General features: G+C 42.9%; 1 protein-coding gene across 2 annotated transcripts in view; it reads left to right on the forward strand.

Moving 5' to 3' along the window:
* Mtr (5-methyltetrahydrofolate-homocysteine methyltransferase) overlaps nt 1-17,885 on the forward strand; it is an 82,276-nt gene that overhangs the window by 53,203 nt on the left and 11,188 nt on the right. For both annotated transcript variants that reach the window (XM_052727891.1, XM_052727892.1), the window contains exons 21-26: nt 787-894; nt 2,295-2,395; nt 10,204-10,271; nt 10,780-10,900; nt 15,914-15,995; nt 17,261-17,359. In XM_052727891.1, coding sequence (XP_052583851.1) covers nt 787-894; nt 2,295-2,395; nt 10,204-10,271; nt 10,780-10,900; nt 15,914-15,995; nt 17,261-17,359 — 579 coding nt within the window. The remainder of the gene's footprint in view (nt 1-786; nt 895-2,294; nt 2,396-10,203; nt 10,272-10,779; nt 10,901-15,913; nt 15,996-17,260; nt 17,360-17,885) is intronic.

The following is a 17,885-nucleotide window of genomic DNA, read 5'->3' on the forward strand; positions in this document are numbered from 1 at the left end:
GGCGGAGCTTGACAGTGTTATCTGATCACTCCTTCTCTGGGTGTATTTAAGAACCATCTCTTGCCAGTCCATCTTTAGAGTGTGTAGAGGTTAGAAAGCTTGCAGACATTCTTAGTACCATAATCTGCATGTTCTGAATTTCCATGCCACCTCTCACCTTAGTTCCTACCCAAGATAAATGTAATGTTAATACTAACATTTGACTTGACAAGCCAGTAACCATCTTTAAGAATGCATATTTTGAAAATATATTACTCTTTTAAGTAGTGGGACTAAAAAATGTTATGCTTTAAGTAAAAATAGAACTCTTTATTCAAGCAACTACTTAAAACTATCATTTAACAAATCCTTGCTGAGCATCTAGGTTAGGGGCTCTGAAGCATATAAAAAGCTAAAAGAGCCTCTTCTTTCATAAACCTCAATTTTAAGCGAGTTAAAATCCTGGAGATAGAATAATGGTGATGCATCATGTTGAGACATGGAACTTAAAATAAAAAAGACTACAGAATTCAGAGACACAGTAGAAGAACTTTAGGCAGGGGGGAAAAAAACCTACCAAGTGAAAGTTGAGAAACAGAAATTATAACCTTTGGTTTGTGTTTGGTTTTCCTCTTGCTGTGCCTCATTTATTGGTGTTCCCCACAAGGATCTAATTCCTCATCTTGCTCACTGTAGAAATGTGGGACTGTTGAATTGTGCGTTCTTAATTGGTTCTGAAGCTCCACAGGTCAACAGTGGCAGTCATGTGATGGTTTGCTAATGATGCTTGACTCTGCTTTCATCCAGGTTATAAAGTCAGCCCGTGTCATGAAGAAGGCTGTTGGACACCTTATCCCTTTCATGGAAAAAGAAAGAGAAGAAGCCAGAGTACTTAATGGTTCAGTTGAAGAAGAGGCAAGTCATTTTGTCCAGGCCTGGAGTCTTTTCAGGAGCTGGCCTGGAAGACTGTTGTTTTTGTGGGGCTGGGAGCCTCATCAGTGAAGCTTCATAAAAGTCGGTGCCCTCTTTCCACCTTTACTGAGTGGACTCAGGCATTGAACTCAGGTCTTTAGGTTTTCACAGCAGATCTTCCCCTACTGTATCATCTTGTTGGCCATGTTCATGTTTTGAATGTATCGTGTTTGCTTTTAGAAAGCTCTTCCCCAAATACTCTTTGGTTGTACCCTTGGTACCACTTGTAGCAGTCATCCTTGCTGACTGCACCACCAGAGTCAACCACTAGGCCTTTTACTTTATTTAGAGCCCTGTGTAGTTCAGGCAACTTTGGTCCCTAGAACTCTAAATTCTTAATCTAAATTTGCAGTTGGCTGAATTAGAGAAATGATGCATGCCTTGCATACCTTTCCTTTCCATTTTCTTGTTGTTTTGTCAGTGCACAAAAGAACTGTTTTAGAAAAATAAAAGATGCTTCTACATTCCCTGCACTGGGCTGCTTTCAAAATTTGAGGGAAATCTGCAGTTGGCCAGCTCCTCCCTTGTAGCAGGCTTTCTTTTGGGCCACCAACCAGCTCCCAAATCATGACATGGAGACTTAATATTAGTTATGAATGGCTCAGCCTTATGCTCGTTTCTTGATAGCTCTTATAAATTTAACCTGTTTCTCTTCATCTACGTTTTGCCTCAGGCTTTTTATCTTTCCTTTCTTCTGTATGTCCTACTCCATCTGGCTGGCTGGCCCCAGGCCTCTCTCTTTCTCCCTTATTCTCACCTTTTTCTAGATTTCTCCTCTCTGCCCACCAGCCCGACCTATCCCTCTCCTGCCTAGCTATTGGTCACTTAGCTCTTTATTAGACCAGTCAGGTGCCTTAGGCAGGCAAGGTGAAACAACCTTGCAACACCTTTTTACATAATTAAACAAATGCAGCAGAAACAAATGTAACACACCTTTACACAGTTAAAGTAATATTCTGCAGCATAAACAAATAAAACAAATCTTTACATAGTTAAATATTCCACAACACTCCCCTTTCCAACTCTCAGCAATATATCTTGGCAGTTTCAGGGTTAAGGATGTGTTCTTTAGCTGTGGGACTGTGTCTGTGACTGTTGACCCTCTTTCAGATGCTAGAACCTGTGAGCTTGGTTGAAATCCCTGAGCTGACCTGCTAGGCAGGCCTCTATTGAACTTCTGGGAGGCACAGAGCTCCAAGTAGAGACTGTTACTGGGTCCCCTACCTGCCTTTGAGGTGGTTCTGCTGTTTATTCCTCTGCCATCACCTGTGTGGCTCATGAGAATCAGATGGTCTTCCCTGGTGACCCCCCACCCATGCTCAACTGCTTGCCTCACTTTGCAGGATCCTTACCAAGGCACCATTGTGCTGGCCACTGTTAAAGGTGATGTGCATGACATAGGCAAGAACATAGTTGGTGTGGTGCTGGGCTGCAATAATTTCCGGTAAGTTGAGACTTTACTCCATCCCCTTCATGTTTACAAAGGAATGTAAATCGTAAATGTTTTACTGGGTGAGAGGGATGGGGTGGTTATGGCCATGTTGTCTACAGCTGTGAACACAGCTTTTTTTGTAGGTTCATAATTATGTATCTCTTAGGTATTTGTTAAGGGCATGGAGAGTAAGACATAATCCCTAGAGTCAGGCAGCCAGGAGGCTTCTTGAGAATCTGTATTGGACATAGTCTCTAATAGTTGCTCATCAGGCTTGTCTTAGTTAGGGTTTCTATTGCTGCGATGAAACACCATGACCAAAAAGCAAGTTGGGGAGGAAAGAGTATTCAGCTTACACGTCCACATTGTTGTTCGTCACCAAAGAATGTCAGGACAGGAACTCAAGCAGGACAGGAATCTGGAGGCAGGAGCTGATGCAGAGGCCATGGGAGGGAGCTGCTTACTGGCTTGCTTCACTTGGCTTGCTCAGCCTGCTTTCTTATAGCTTCCAGGACCAGCCCAGGGATCGCACCACCCACCATTGATTGCGCCCTCTCCCATTGATCACTAATTGAGAAAATGCCTTACAGCTGGATCTCATGGAGGCACTTCCTCAACTGAGGCTCCTTCCATTGATGACTGTAGCTTGTGTCAAGTTGACACAAAACCAGCCAGTACAAGGCTTCTCATGGCCAGCACGTACCATTTTCTGCTCAGCAAACTGCCAGGTTTTAGACCGGGGTTCTTATGAGAGCTGGCTTTGTAGGAGGGCTTTGTCTTTAATAGTCTTGCCGTCGTCCTGTGTTTCTTGGTGATTATACTAGTGTTCTCTAAGGAACAGAACTGATAGAATGAACTAATAGATGTTTATATATTAGTAAGGATTTATTAGAGAGGCTTACAGGCTGTGGTCCAGGTAGTTTCTGGTCCATCTGTTTCCTGACAGAAAGGCCAAGGATCCTTAGTTATTCAGTCAGAGACTGGATGTATCAGCAGTCCCAGTCTGGTGCTGGAGTCCCAGAGAGGTCCTAGAGAGCTACCCGTTTCAGTCCACTTTGGAATCCCAAAGAAGTAGGCTTAACTGCTTAGAGTGGGGGCAAGCAGACAGAAAGCACAGCTTCATCTTCTGCGTCCTTTTCTGTGGGCTGCCACTATGAAAGTATGGTCCAGATTTAAGGTGAATCTTTGGACCTCAAAGATCTAGATTTAGGGTGGATCTCCCACTTCGAATAATCCAACCGAGAAAAATCCCTCACAAGTACACCAAACTGCTTGCGTTTTAGATACTTTCAAGTGTAGTCAAGTTGACAACCAAGATTAGCCATCACAGTGATGATGTAGCTTTTGGAGTGATATATTCAGGTAAAACCTCTTTTTGCTATCTCATAATGAATAAATATTCATAACAAAGTTATTTCCACATAAGCTAATGTGGAAATATAAACTTATATTAAGTTTATATTTTCCTCACTTGATAGTATAGCTCAATGAAAAATCACTAATGCCTGTCCTGGTCCATGTCTGGCCAGCAGTCCTTTGGAGTCGGGGCTGCTTTCCACTGTGCCTTTTCTCGGATGGAGAAGTCTGCTGGTGCTATGGTTATGCCCTCTTGTGTTCTCTTTTCTGGTCAGCTAACAGTGAGCCCTCCCAGCCTCTCCCCTCAACACTTGACCCATCTCTGTCTGGAACACTGATTAGACTCCATTCGGGAAGGCTGAGGCCGGTTGTGTCAGGAAGGCAGCTTCCCCATGGACAGTCTTTCTACCTTTTTTTCCAGCCTGTCTTGAAGACAGCATTCTTTCCTACCCTGAAAAATCAGGACTGTGGTTTCTACCACCTATTTTTTATTCATTAAAATGACAAGTCAGCCTTTGTTCTGTGATGTCACTTAGCTGCCAGTATTGTTTTGACCTGTATCAACTTAAACTGTAATGTATTCCAAATTTCCATGGAGAAATAAGTTAGAATATTCAGAAGTGTTTTTGATCAGATTATTGATTGCATGACAGTTGAGACAGTAGATATACTGTCTCAGCTATGGAGAAGACAATTATGTACTTTCCCTATTTAACACTAGTTATATAAGAAAATCTGCTATCAACAGAAAACTGCTATAAGTCAAGGGCAGTTGATGCTAATCCAGCCTCTCTCAGCACCTTACAGGATCATCAGTCATTTAGAGGCCTTTCACTTGTCATGGTTTGATGGAAGGACTTTGAAAAATTTAGTTTTTTTAAAAATAGAAATGGGCAGGGTGTGGTGGTGTATGTCTTTAATCCCAGCACTCAAATACAGAGGTGAGTGGATCAACATGGTGAGTTTCAGGCCAGCACAGGCAAGTAGACAGAGAGCAAACATTTCCTTCTAGGTCATTTTATGTGGGTTTCCACCAAAAGGTATGGCCCAGATTTAGGATTTCAAATGATGCAGATTTAGAGTGGGGGAAAGAAAAGGGGGGGGGGGAGCAACAGAGGTAGGCCCTGTGAGTACTTTTTAACCCTCAAGTAGAAGAGGGGAAAAAAAAAAGAAACAAAGGAAGAAAAAAAAAAAAAAATCACAGCTGGGTGCTGGACTGGTAGGATGCTTCCATCTAGTGGTAGGATGTGTGAATTGCAGGGGCAGCTGCCAGGAAGTGATAGGCACCATCAGGTCCCTGCAAGAGGAGCTGCTGTTTAGTACAGCTAAACAGCTGTTGAGTTTTCTTTCATTTGTACCCCTCCCTTCTCCCTTCCTTCCTCTACCTCTCTGCTATTTTTTAATTGACATGGACTACATCTTCCTAAGTTACATATTTATAAAGTGTGACATGAAAATACATGACTACACAGTGTATTGAGCAAGCGTTTGTCTCTTGTGTCCTTACTGAGGTGCAGGCGTCACCCTCCCCTCACAGCTCTTCATAATACGCAGCAGGTGTTGTGTCCAGTAGCGCCTGCACTGCTGTGGAACGTGGGACTCATTTCTCCTGCTTAACTGTGGGAGTTAAGTCTGCTCCGCTGCTCTTTATCTTCCTCTCCTCACCCCGTCTAGCCTCTGCTAGTTACTTTTCAACTTTCTTATACTTTAAGGTCAACTTATACGTTAAGTTTCTTCACATGAGAGAGGTCATATTTCTGTGTCTGGATTGTTTGACGTAATGTCCATCAGCCCCATCTATTTTGCTGCAAATGACAGAATTCCATTTTTTTTTGGCTGAATAGCAGTTCATTCCATGCGTATGTTACATTTTCTTTCCCTGTTTATCCATTGGTGGAGGCTTAAGTCATCTTGGCTATATATGCACAATTTTACTTTTCTTTGTGATTTCTTCTGAAGAGGAAAAGAGCTAGTTTTGTCTATTTTGTAAATTCTGTGTAATTTAAAATACTATTGGACACCATTAGTAACTCAGGTTTTGTAGCTTCTGTTTTTTTCTGAATTTAAATCCCAAGTACAATGTGTACTTAAAGCTCTTTCTAAAAATACTTTAAAAACAATATATGTGTATATATACACACTAGTGCTTGTGGAAATCAGGTAACAACTTGTTTGGGCGTTGATTTTTTTTGTCTACCATGTGAGTTCCAGGAATCGAACTCAGGATGTCAGGCTTGGTGGCAAATCCCTTTACCCACTGAGCCCTCTTACCAGCTCTTAGAGCTCTGTTCTAAACACCAAGGAAGAACATTGGAAAAGTAACAATTTTCACAGCTTTCTTCCTCACCTTTCTTCCCCCTCCTCACTTTTCCTTCTTTTCACGCGGGGTCTTACTGTGTCGTCCAGGGTGGCCTGGAACTGGAGTTCTTCCTATTTTAACCCTCCAAGTGCTGGGCTGAGATGTATACCACCAGACATAGGTCAGTTTTCATTCTTCCTTCTTTTTAGTCTTTTCTGTGGCAGGAAACAGTATTATACCTAGGGGAGACCCACAGACATGGGGTGTACACCACTCAGAGTGAGCAAGGGATGGTAAAGGAAGTGGGTGAACAGGAGGAGACCAGAGTGGGGGTGAGAGGGAATGGCAGGGGTAGACTAGTCGTACCCACCTCTAGGCCCCAGGAAGCTCATGGAGTTTTAGCTGGTCATGGCCCCAAACCATCATGGTGTAGGATCAGCCTGGGCTGCCCTTTCTTCCCTGCACCTAGCTGGTACTACTGCTTCAGTTTTCAAAGCGTAGCTCTGGTGCCCCTGAGATGCCTCTAGTTGTTGTTTGGTCTGAACGGTCTCTGTGCCCACTGGAACACTCTATGGGGGCAGTTGTCATGCATGTCTAATTCAGCTGTTTCTCAAATATGCTAGGCAGTTCATTGGTGTGCCCTTGGAGATGCCCTGGGACAGCCTCAGTGCTAGATTGGTACTCAAGGCTGGGAGGGACTGCCTTTGTGAGGCCCTAAGCTCTGTGTGTAGAAATTGGAAATACTCCAGGGGTGTATTCAGTCATTTCCCAGCAAGACTTCTTGAAGGCAGGTTAAGAACTGCAGGATGACATTGCTTCCCAGTCCCCTTGCTCACTGTCCTCAGTCTGCCTCACTGACCAGTGCTCATTACTCTTCTTCTGGCTCCTTCTTCTCTGATCATCCTCAAACACAAGAATGCCTCCAGGCTCAGCCCTTGGGTTTCTCCCCTGTCTAAAATGATGCTTCTTAACCTTTCATTTCCCCTCTCATCGTATCTTATGGAGACTCAGGTCTGGTGGGAGGGTAGGTTTGGGAAGTCCTTTATTTCCAGGCAGCTGTCTGATAGCATTGGTGCTCCAGGTACAGGAATGGGCCCCAAGTAGTCAGGCCCAGGACAGGCTCAGCCTCATCATCTATCTAGTGTCTTAACTCTGATAAGGTCCGTTGTCTTTGTGTGGATCTCTCTTCCCAGACTCCAGATGTTCATGTAACTGCCTAAAGGGCTCTATTTGAATTGAAATAGCAAACTAATATTTTGGAAATGGAGTTAGTTGCTATCATCTTAAGAACACCTCTCCCTAACTCACCCGTTTCAAAACACTGCTCATACCAAACCCTTGGGTGTTCCTGGCTTCTCTTCTCCCCAGCTTCATGTAATACAGTGTTTGCAGGGTATGGCCAGCTCACCACCCATAACTGCTTCTAAACTGGGCCAGACTATTGTTAGGTGTCTCGGTGTGTAGCAACCTAACCAGTTTCTGCTTTTCCCCTGGGCTTCTCTGGTTCCAAGTGAATCTGTTTGACTGCAACCAATCTTACTCCTCCATTCAACTCCTGTAGTAACTTATCAGAGAATCGTAGTTCTTGCCCTGATCTACAAGGTCTTTTTTCAGGGTGTAATCTCAGAGCTGCCAGGATCCTGTTCTGCTAATTAAATCAGTCTCTGAGAAATACAGGCCAATTTCCAGTTGGGCTCAGTTGAAAAAAGTACGGGTTCCATTGTGTGATGGTGGCTCTTGACACTGGGTTTGAGAAGCCCCTCTACTGCTTTGGGTGTGTGCTCTCTAGTCTCTGTCCTTTGTCCTGTCTTACGCATGTAAGATGTACCCAAAAGTAACAAGATAAAACGGGAGAGAACAGTGAGAGCAAGATAATTGTTGTCATTATTCTGATGATTTTTAATCAGATTTAAAAACATAATACAGGGCTGGAGAGACAGTTCAGCCATTAAAAGGTAGAAAATGTCAAAAATGTAATACAGTGCTGTAAAGAGCTCTGTGGTGCATGCTTTTTGTCTTGATTTAAAAGCTGTTTGCAGCCGGGCGGTGGTGGCGCACGCCTTTAATCCCAGCACTCGGGAGGCAGAGCCAGGCGGATCTCTGTGAGTTCGAGGCCAGCCTGGGCTACCAAGTGAGTTCCAGGAAAGGCGCAAAGCTACACAGAGAAACCCTGTCTCGAAAAACCAAAAAAAAAAAAAAAAAAAAGCTGTTTGCTCTTGCACCTAGTTTATATTGAGCAGTGTATACTTAGTCATCTTAAACAAAAGATCCTTCATTACTAGATTTTCTTCAGCATTAAAAATCACAGTAGCCTGAGAGGTCATCTGCCACCACCTTCCAGAATCTGTTTGCTGTTGGTCAGCACTAACAGAGCACAGTGTACTTGTTGTCAACTGGAATTGTCTCACTTTTTGTTGGTTCCATAGTGTTGGTTAATTAAAAAAAAAAAAACAAACCCAAAAACAAAAAAAAAACCCTCTTGTAAAAAGAAATACAGGGACAAGATACCAATCCATCAGTATAAGAGGGTTTGCATAAGAATGATAAGCAAGCCTACTTCCCACTTCTGTGTTCAGCACTCACTATTGACAATTGATGTTATGTTCTAGAGATGTTCTTAAGTGAACTCAAAAAAAAAAAAAAATTAAGCATTTTGTTTGTTTTGTTTAAGACCAGAGTTTCACTGTATAGCCCAGACTATCCTGAAACTTGCTAGATATAGCCCAAGCTGGCTTCCAATTCATGACAGTCCTCTTGCCTCACCCTTCTGAATTCTGGGATGTACTACCACACTTGTCAATTTTGGTTTGTTTTCAAGAATTTCTGACAATAAAATAAGTGAAAATACATGCTCTAATTTTTAAATCATCTAACAGATATAAGGTTAAGTGAAAAAATACACAATGGGAACTCTCTCAACATAACATGGAAGAGTTATAGGTAGAAATCTCCAGAGAGTTTCTAGATTCTGTGAGTTCCAGGTTGTGTACCTCTCTGAAATTCTTTGGCATTATTCTGCCACCCCTCACTCCCGCCTTTTTTTTTTTTTTTTTTAAATAGTTATCTTTACTTAGGTATATGTGTTTGGGTGACCTTGGAGATAGGGCATTTGATTCCCTTGAGCTGGAGTTACAGGGGCTTGTGAGTCACCTAATATGGGTACAAGAGTAGCAAGGGTTTTTAACTGCTGACCCATTTCCCTAGACCCTGCTCCCTGTTCTGTCTCGGTGCTTGCCCTTCAACTCCCCTCCAACTCGTGTGCCCACGAGAGTTGTCTTTCTGTTCAAGACCTGCGGACCTCTCCTGGTGATGTCTCCGAGTCACTTTCTCTTCCCTTCCTTGCCTTAAGTATGATCTTTGCCCAGCAGCTGCCCCACAAGTGCAGGGACTACCTGCTTCTGCTCATCCTCTCTACTCACTCCCATCAGTACTTTTTTTGGCCTGAAAGGATAAGGTAATGAGTTTTGTCCTAGTTTCTGATTCATATCCCAACTCTACTGCCAATCGAGTGATGGAACCTTGTCTTAGATGATCCCTTTTTCATTAAATTGGGTGTGGAGTAGTACTTGTGACACAGAGTTGAGGGGAGGGTCCAGATTGCCACTCAATAATCACAATATAGTGGAAACAACCCAGGTTTGTATTAGTAGATGAATGGGTAAGAGGATGCAGTGTGTCAGTCAGTTCTCTGTCACTGTAGTAGATACCTGTGATGACTTAGAAGAAAGGATGGTTTTGGCTTATAATTTTTAGAGATTCCAGCCCCTTGTTGGCCTTGTTTTTGGTCCTGTGGCAACACCGCACGTCATGGTGAGAAGTGTCCTGCAAAAGCCTTGTTAATACTTGGGTTGTGAAAAAGAACAAGGAAAGCACAGGGCTCCTGCTTCAATAACACAGAATAAAAATTAATAAAAATGCCAAGCTGGGAGCCAAGCCTTCAAAATGCTGGTCTTTTGGGGCACATTTCAGATTGAAACTATAGTATGTAATCCATTCACACAATAGAACATTATTCTCCTTAAAAGAAACTCATGTGGATGACCTCTGGTACTATGGTTCCAGTTTACATTAGAGCAGCATTTAGTGGCTAACATTAAAATGTTCATTTCAGCTCTGTCTCTTATGTGCTCTTGTTAATTTTCTGACATCTCGTTTCTTGCCACAGAGTTATTGATTTAGGAGTCATGACTCCCTGTGATAAGATACTTCAAGCTGCTCTTGACCACAAAGCAGGTACTGTGCCTCAGTCTCCTGGGTGTAGCATTCAGCATTATTCTCCTGAGAGTCTGTTGGAGAATGGTAAAGCCCAGCTTATGTGGGGTCTGAGGGACCTACAGGCAGCCAGCTCCAGTGCAGGGTGTTGGGGCTTGAAAGAGGTGTGTGAGTTTCCATGGGCCTCCTGAGTTCTAGAGGTGGAGTGGACTGGCCTCTTAGAGGAAAACAGCTGGGTTGGATTTTCCCTTTTGTGTAGTTGTTTTTATGGTCAAGTCTGAGAGTATCATAAACTAGAGATAATTTCTGTTATGTGGCTTCCTAACTCTGTTACAACTATGTTGCTGCACAATTAAGTTACACTTCTTATTACCCAAAGCAAACATTAAATTCCTAGAATTATAAATTGACGTTATAGGTTTTCTGATCTTCAGTCCAAAATGTTTAAAAAGTGGTCTTCTTTTCTCTTTTTTTCATTATCACTGGTCAATTCTTTTTTTTTTTTTTTTTTTTTTTTTTTTGACAATAGATATAATTGGCTTGTCAGGACTTATCACTCCATCCCTGGATGAAATGATTTTTGTTGCCAAGGAAATGGAGAGGTTGGCTATAAAGATTCCATTGTTGATAGGAGGAGCAACCACTTCAAGGTAAGTCAGCATGATAACCTTTATACTCACTCTGAACTCTCCTAAATGCCGGTGTTTCATGACCGTGGGAAAATCTGCTGCTGTTCTCTCCTTTGCTTCGCGAGTTGTCTCCTTGGCGCAGCTTCCCATTCTTTCACGGGAAGTGTGAGAAAGCTTCTGGAGCCTGCTCTGGGGACTGCTTTGTGAGTCCCTCTGCTGGCCCTGTTTTGGATTCTGTTGGCTTGTAGTTGTCTTTTCCTTAATCCTCTTGTCTTCCAGGCAGCTCCTAAGAATTGTAATGTACTCTTTACCCTCTTGGAATCAGACTGAATAGCAAAACTGTGGTGGTGTTTTTTGTTTTGTTTTGTTTTGTTTTTTATTTCAGAAAGATGTTGCTTGAACTTCTGCCTACTCTGTTCAAGCAGGAGTCATGCTAAGTAATTATAAATTTTGTGAAGACACTCGAACCTTGTAATAACGACACACTAATGAAAATGAACTAGGAGGTCAGTTGGAGGAGTTGTTTCCAAGAGGAGGACTTGGGAGAACTTTAGGATGAAAGGCATAAAGAGGAGAATGTCCACACTGAGTTACATGGGCAGTGCTTGGTCTAAGTTCTGCCTAAGATCGTGGTCATGGCGAGAGACACTGGGCTTCTGCAGGATTTCTTACATCACAGATACTTGATGGTTGGCAGAGGATAATATCAGGCTGGAACATTGAATTTGGTGGTCCCACAGTGTGCAGGGTTTTTTGTTTGTTTGTTTGTTTGTTTTTTCTAGTGCAAAAGTAAAATAATACTGTGGTCCTAGGGATTCTAGAGCTCCTCAGAGAGTGAGAGACTTCTTGTGAGTCATTGCCTCATGTGAGTGTGCCTGGAGCCTCAGGCAAGAGCTGCTGTTGCTGTCCTAGTCTGAGGACAGTCTTCAGGCAGAAGTTCTTTGCACAAAAGGCAGGGGGTTAATGAAACTGCTTAATACTTTTCTGAAGGTTTTTAGCTGATTGATGAGGTTAACCCACATTATGGAGAACCATCTACTGAATTTACAGATTTAAATATTTATTGCAACTAAGAAATACCCTCAGAGCAACATTTGGACTGCATGCAGTGTGATCAAAAACTGACTAATGTGGCATACCCAATTTTACACATAGAATTAACTATCATATTATTTATAATGTGAAGGGAGAGTTTCCCCAAGTAGCAAAATGTTTACATCTTTATCCATTAATTACTTTTCATTAAAGTGATATGATAATTTGGCCATTGTTGCTGATATTAGAAAATTAGATTTGTTTCTTACCAAGGACTGACTTACTAGCCAAGTGGCAGAATTATTCTTAAGGGATCTGACTGGCCAGTGATAAAGAGGATTTATTTGTGTGTGTGTGTTTGTTTTCTTTCTGTACTGAGATTGGTACCTAGGGCTTGTGCATGCTAGGCAAGATCTCTGACTCAGCTATGTCCCCAGCCCCCTTTTTTACTTTAAATCTTTTATTTTTTTACTTTTGGGACAGGTTCTCACTAAATTGCCTAGTCTTGAACTTGCCTGTAGCCCAGGATGGCCTGGAATTTGCAGTCCTCTGTCTCAGCTTCCAAGTAGCTGGAACTATAGGTCTGGACCTATAGGCCTGGTAGATAACTTGGGCTTTAGGAACTTAACCTAGTCTTTTGCTTAGTGTGGAAAGTGGCAATAGAACCTATGGACTATTGTCAAAGTAAAGACTTAAAAATTGGGATTATGTAATATACTAAATCTCTACATTAGGAGTTATGCACCTGGGATGCTGGATTCATAATTAAAATATTTTTATATCATAGTGTGCTTCATTAAGGTCAAGAATTTGTTACTTGTGCTGATTGGAAGTTGACTACTTGGTTCATTTTATTATAAGAGCCACCAGACAAAAGAAAAAAGCCCTCCTCAGACACCTGGTTGTTTCTCCTCACATGGTTGAGGGTTCAGCAGTACCTAATTCTTCCCTTTGCCAGATGACAGCTCAAGACTTGTATGATTTTATGAGACAGATTTCTGAGGGTGATAAGCTATGACTTTTCCAGTAACAGCATGAACCAGACTTGTGTTCCCAAACATTTGAGTACAAGGTATGACCATCCAGTAGAGGGTCTTTAGAGAACTGAAGGTAGGGGTCAGAGATGGGTGGGAATATACTTGGAGTGTCGCATTTAAACCCGTTATTCTATCTGCAGTGTGGGTGATGTGGTATCACATACAGGAACTTCATGGAAATCTGGCTTTGTTATGGGCAGAACTTCACAGGGTATACATTCTGAAAGTCATCTGTTAAATTTAACGTGTAGCCAATTACTACTGTTTTAGTTAGAGTTTCTATTGCTGTGATGAAACACCATGACCAAAAAGCAAGCTGGGGAGGAAAGGGTTTATTCATCTTAAACTTCCACATTGCTGCTCATCACCAAAGGAAGTCAGCACAGGAACTCAAACAGGGCAGGATCCTAGAGGCAGGATTTGGTGCAGAAGTCATGGAGGAGTGCTGCTTATTGGCTTGCTTCTCATGGTTTGCTTGGCCTGCTTTCTTAAAGAACCCAGGACCACCAGCCCAGGGATGGCCCCACCCACAATGGGCTGGGCCCTCCCCCTGTCAATCACTATCTAAGAAAATGCCTTACAGCTGGATCTCATGGCGGCATTTCTGTTGACAGGGTTTTTCGGTGTCCCAGGAGCTACACCCAAGTAACCACAAGGAGGTTTAATATTAATTATAGATTCTTGGCCAGTAGCTCAGGCTTGTTACTAGCCAATTCTTACTGTTTTAACCCATTTATATTAATCTACATTCTGCCACGTGCATCATCTTGCACCTCCTATTTTCTCTCCATGTCTCTCTGGTGACTCCTCCGACTCCTTTTCTTCTCCCAATGTCCTTAGTCTGTTTCACCTGCCTGACCTTATCCTGTCCATCCATTTGCCAGTCAGCTTCTTTATTAAACCAATCACAGTGACATAGAGTCACACAGTGTAAAGGAGTATTCCACACCACACATTTCCTCAGCTGAGGCTCCTTCCTCTCTGATGACTCTAGCTTGTGTCAAATTGACACAAAACGAGCCAGTACAACTACAAAGTAGGTTTTGCAATTGCCTTTTTTTCTTAAATTTAAGGGAAAGTCACTTTGCTCTAAGGTAGAGATAATTTTCTGAGTGTGTGTGTGTGTATTTAATTGCTCGGAAGTAAGGTGATTTTATCTTCCTCTTTACTTTGACCATGAGCTTTTGCTAGGGAAGCTTAAAATGTAGGGGTGTGTATAGAATTTCATGGAATGCATTTTAGATCTGTTCTTACTTCTGATTTTATCATCTTTTTTTTTCTCCTTTGTTTTTTAAAAATGTGTGTGTGTGTGTGTGTGTGTGTGTGTGTGTGTGTGTGTGTGTGTGTGCGCGCGCGCGCGCGATGGTCAGAGGATAACCTTGTAGAGTTGGTTCTCTTGGGTGTGCATATGCCATGGTGTGCACGTGGAGGTCAGAGGACAACTTGGGGCACAAGAGTTTCTCTTTCTACTTTGTGGGTCCAAAGGGTTGAGTTTATGCCACCTTGCTTGGCAGTGGGTGCCTTCTACTCACTGAACCATCTCACAGGCTCTCTTCATCTATGTTTATGTGGGCTCCAGGCATGAATTCAGGTGGTCAGGTTTGTGTAGCGAGCACACTGACTGGCTGAGCCACCTCACCAGCCCTGTCAAAGCACCAGCTTAACAGCACCAGTGTTTATATAAAATACTTTCATTCTAGACTAGGCCATGATATGAAAGAAAAGATTACAATACACTTTGACTAAGGGAAAGAATATGAAAATGCCTGATTTGGAAGAAGGAAAGAACAGGAAACACATGGCGGGAACTTCTGTAAGCCATCCTGTGAGCCACTTTTCTCCCTCTTCAGGCCCCACTTAAACCACTTAAAGTGAGGCTATATTTGTTTCCAGTTCTCAGTTTTGTATATTTCTTAATGAAATTGCTGATACATAGCCTCCACCATTGCCATAAGCACCTACCAATCAGGACAATATGTTTAACATGTTAAATGTGATATTTAAGAATTAAAGGTTAAGCTGGGTGGTGGTGGTGCACGCCTTTAATCCCAACACTCAGGAGGCAGAAACAGGCAGATCTCTGAGAGTTCGAGGCCAGCCTGGGGTACAGAGTGAGTTCCAGGAAAGGCGCAAAGCTACACAGAGAAACCCTGTCTCGAAAAACCAACCAACCAACCAACCAAACAAAAAGAATTAAAGGTTGTTCCTGGTATCTGCATGTTAAAGTTTGGCAATGGAAACTTGGGGCTGAGCAAATCTTAGAATGAAGTATTTTGTTACTTCTATGCTTTGTTTTAAATGAATTGATTCACTTTGTGATATTAGGGGTTGAAACTAGGGCTTTCTGCATTGTAGCAAGAGTTACAGTGAGCTATAGCGCTGGCCTCTTTCTGTTCTGTTTTTGTTGCATTTCAGGTCTGGGGTTTCTTTTTACAAGTAGAAGTGGGGTTGAGGCCAGTGTATAGATGGCTCTCTCAAAGAGGAAGCAGCGGTCAGATCCGTGTCCTGTGTCTTCTGCCTGCTTCCTGCTTCCCCAGGGCTCTGGCTGTTCTCCCAGTTCATTTGGAGGGAGGAAGTTGACCTTGATGACAGTAGGGTGTGACTGCCAGGGACTGTGTTCCTCCCTTGGCTCAAGCAGGCTGTGATGAGTGCCTGGGCTGGAACTCATTCCTTGTTGGCAGATAACTAAGAACAAACCTTTCTCATTTTGTCAGACTCCCTTGGAGCCAGGCCTATCAGTTTATGTCATTTCACCTTGTTTTTCTCATCTCAGGATGGGAAATAGTCCTTCTTGGTTTATAAGGGAAATTTGAAGTTCAATATTTGTAAGTAAGTACCTTGAAGATTGCTCTTGAAAATACTTTAGAAACATATTATCGCTAATGGTTCTGAACATGAGTTGTCTGAGCAAAGAGCTGTCAGCACTGATGGATATGCTTTTCTTCTTGACCCTTGTTTTCAGAACCCACACAGCAGTTAAAATAGCACCACGATACAGTGCACCTGTAATCCATGTCCTAGATGCATCCAAGAGTGTGGTGGTGGTGAGTGTGGGGCCTTCCTTTACTTCAAGTGCGTTCTAAAGAGGGGACAGAGAAAGCACTAAGAGCTTAGGTATCACTTGAGACCCACTTTGTTTTGACAAGTTCTACTGCAGACATGTGAAAGAGCAGGTGAAGTGACATGTGAAAGGTCATGGTGTGCCGCTGCAGGGCTTGCCCCGCTGGAAGTAAGCCCCGTTGGCATGTCTGGTGCTTTTAGGGATGCTGACCGAACTGAGCAACAGCTCAAGGATGGCACCAAAGGTGCCTGGCACTTGGGCATCTGACCAGATTGACAGATGCCTTTCATTTACAGATATGAGTCAATTTCTTTGGCCATTGCTAGAATTAAATGGAATGTAGGAGTTTTAAAATGACTTTGTTCCAGATGTAAGAACACTTGATAGGGCCAGCTGACTCAACCGAAAGCAGTCACCAGATATTCAAAACCAACAGTAATAGATAGCTCCTCACTGAACATAACAAAAAGCCTTGCCCAGGTGTCTTTCCCTGCCCTTGTCCTCTAGTGGATCCTGATTGCCGTTCTCCTGTGTTTGCTGAATAATAGGCAACACCAGCTGGGGGACATGTGAGAGACCGCATGGTCCTTCAGTTTCCAAGTTGCTTGCCTAGAAACTCAGTGTAAGGTAGAAAAGAGCTAAGCGGACTCTTCTGTCCTTAGTCTCATTTGTAGTTTTCAGTGAAAGCATAGTTTGACAACTCCAGGGATTTTTGTAGGGAAGAAATACTACTGAAGGGTCTGGTGATCTGGGGGACTCCAGCAACACCGTGCAGACTGGATGACAGTGACCACAGTTTCTATGCTGTATTCTGAAAGGAAAAATTCAGATCTGTGTATTTATTTACATGGAATTTATACAGTAATCACTATTACACTGAATTGAGTGTATCATGAGGTGTTATTGCAAGGGGAGGGGTGGTGGTGGTGGGGGTGGGGGTGGTGCCACCGCCGCCGCCGCCCGCCGCCGCCACCACAGTATGTGTATGGAGGTCAGAGACAACTTGTGGGGATTGGTTCTTCTTCTAGAGCAGGTCTACCCTGCTCTGGTCCTCAGGGTAGTTTGGGCAGGGCAGTTAACTCCAGCCCCATGTATCCCAAGCCCATGTAACCATGGGTCCTAGGGATTAAAGTCAGGTTGTCAGGCTGGCAGCAAGCATCTTTATCTACTGAGCCCTCTCACCGGGCCTCAGTAGAGTTGATCTTCCTTGGCTGCCTTATGGTTGTTGAACTTTCTCTTGCATTTCAGTGTTCTCAGCTGTTAGATGAAAATCTGAAAGATGACTATGTTGAAGAAATACTGGAAGAATATGAAGATATTAGACAGGACCACTATGAGTCTCTCAAGGTAAGTGATAAAAGCAGGTCTGTGCTCATTTCAAATCAGAGTGATCTATGGTTTTTCATGGGTTTTATTGACTATTTTGAGGAGTCCTTTGAGAGAGGCCTATTTCCTAGTACAAATTTGAATTCTTTGGTATTTCTAAATTTCTGATTTTTTAAAATTAAATTTTTTTTTTTTTTTTTTTTTGGTTTTTTCGAGACAGGGTTTCTCTGTGTAGCTTTGCGCCTTTCCTGGATCTCGCGCTGTAGACCAGGCTGGCCTCGAACTCACAGAGATCCGCCTGCCTCTGCCTCCCGAGTGCTGGGATTAAAGGCGTGCGCCACCACCGCCCGGAAAATTAAATATTTTAATGAATTATAAGTAGGGAATGGACCTGTATACCTATAATCCCAGCACTTAGATGGGGGCAAGAGGATCATGAGTTTGAAGCCAGCCTGGGCTATATAGCAAGACTATATCTCAAAATACTTGGGAATTTTTTTTTTAACTGTATGAAGGCAAACATTCTGGATCCTCAGTAAGTATTAGG

Source organism: Peromyscus californicus, unplaced genomic scaffold, assembly GCF_007827085.1.
Source record: "Peromyscus californicus insignis strain IS unplaced genomic scaffold, ASM782708v3 Scaffold_8__1_contigs__length_139910024, whole genome shotgun sequence".
In the NCBI taxonomy this organism is placed as follows: Eukaryota; Metazoa; Chordata; class Mammalia; order Rodentia; family Cricetidae; genus Peromyscus; species Peromyscus californicus.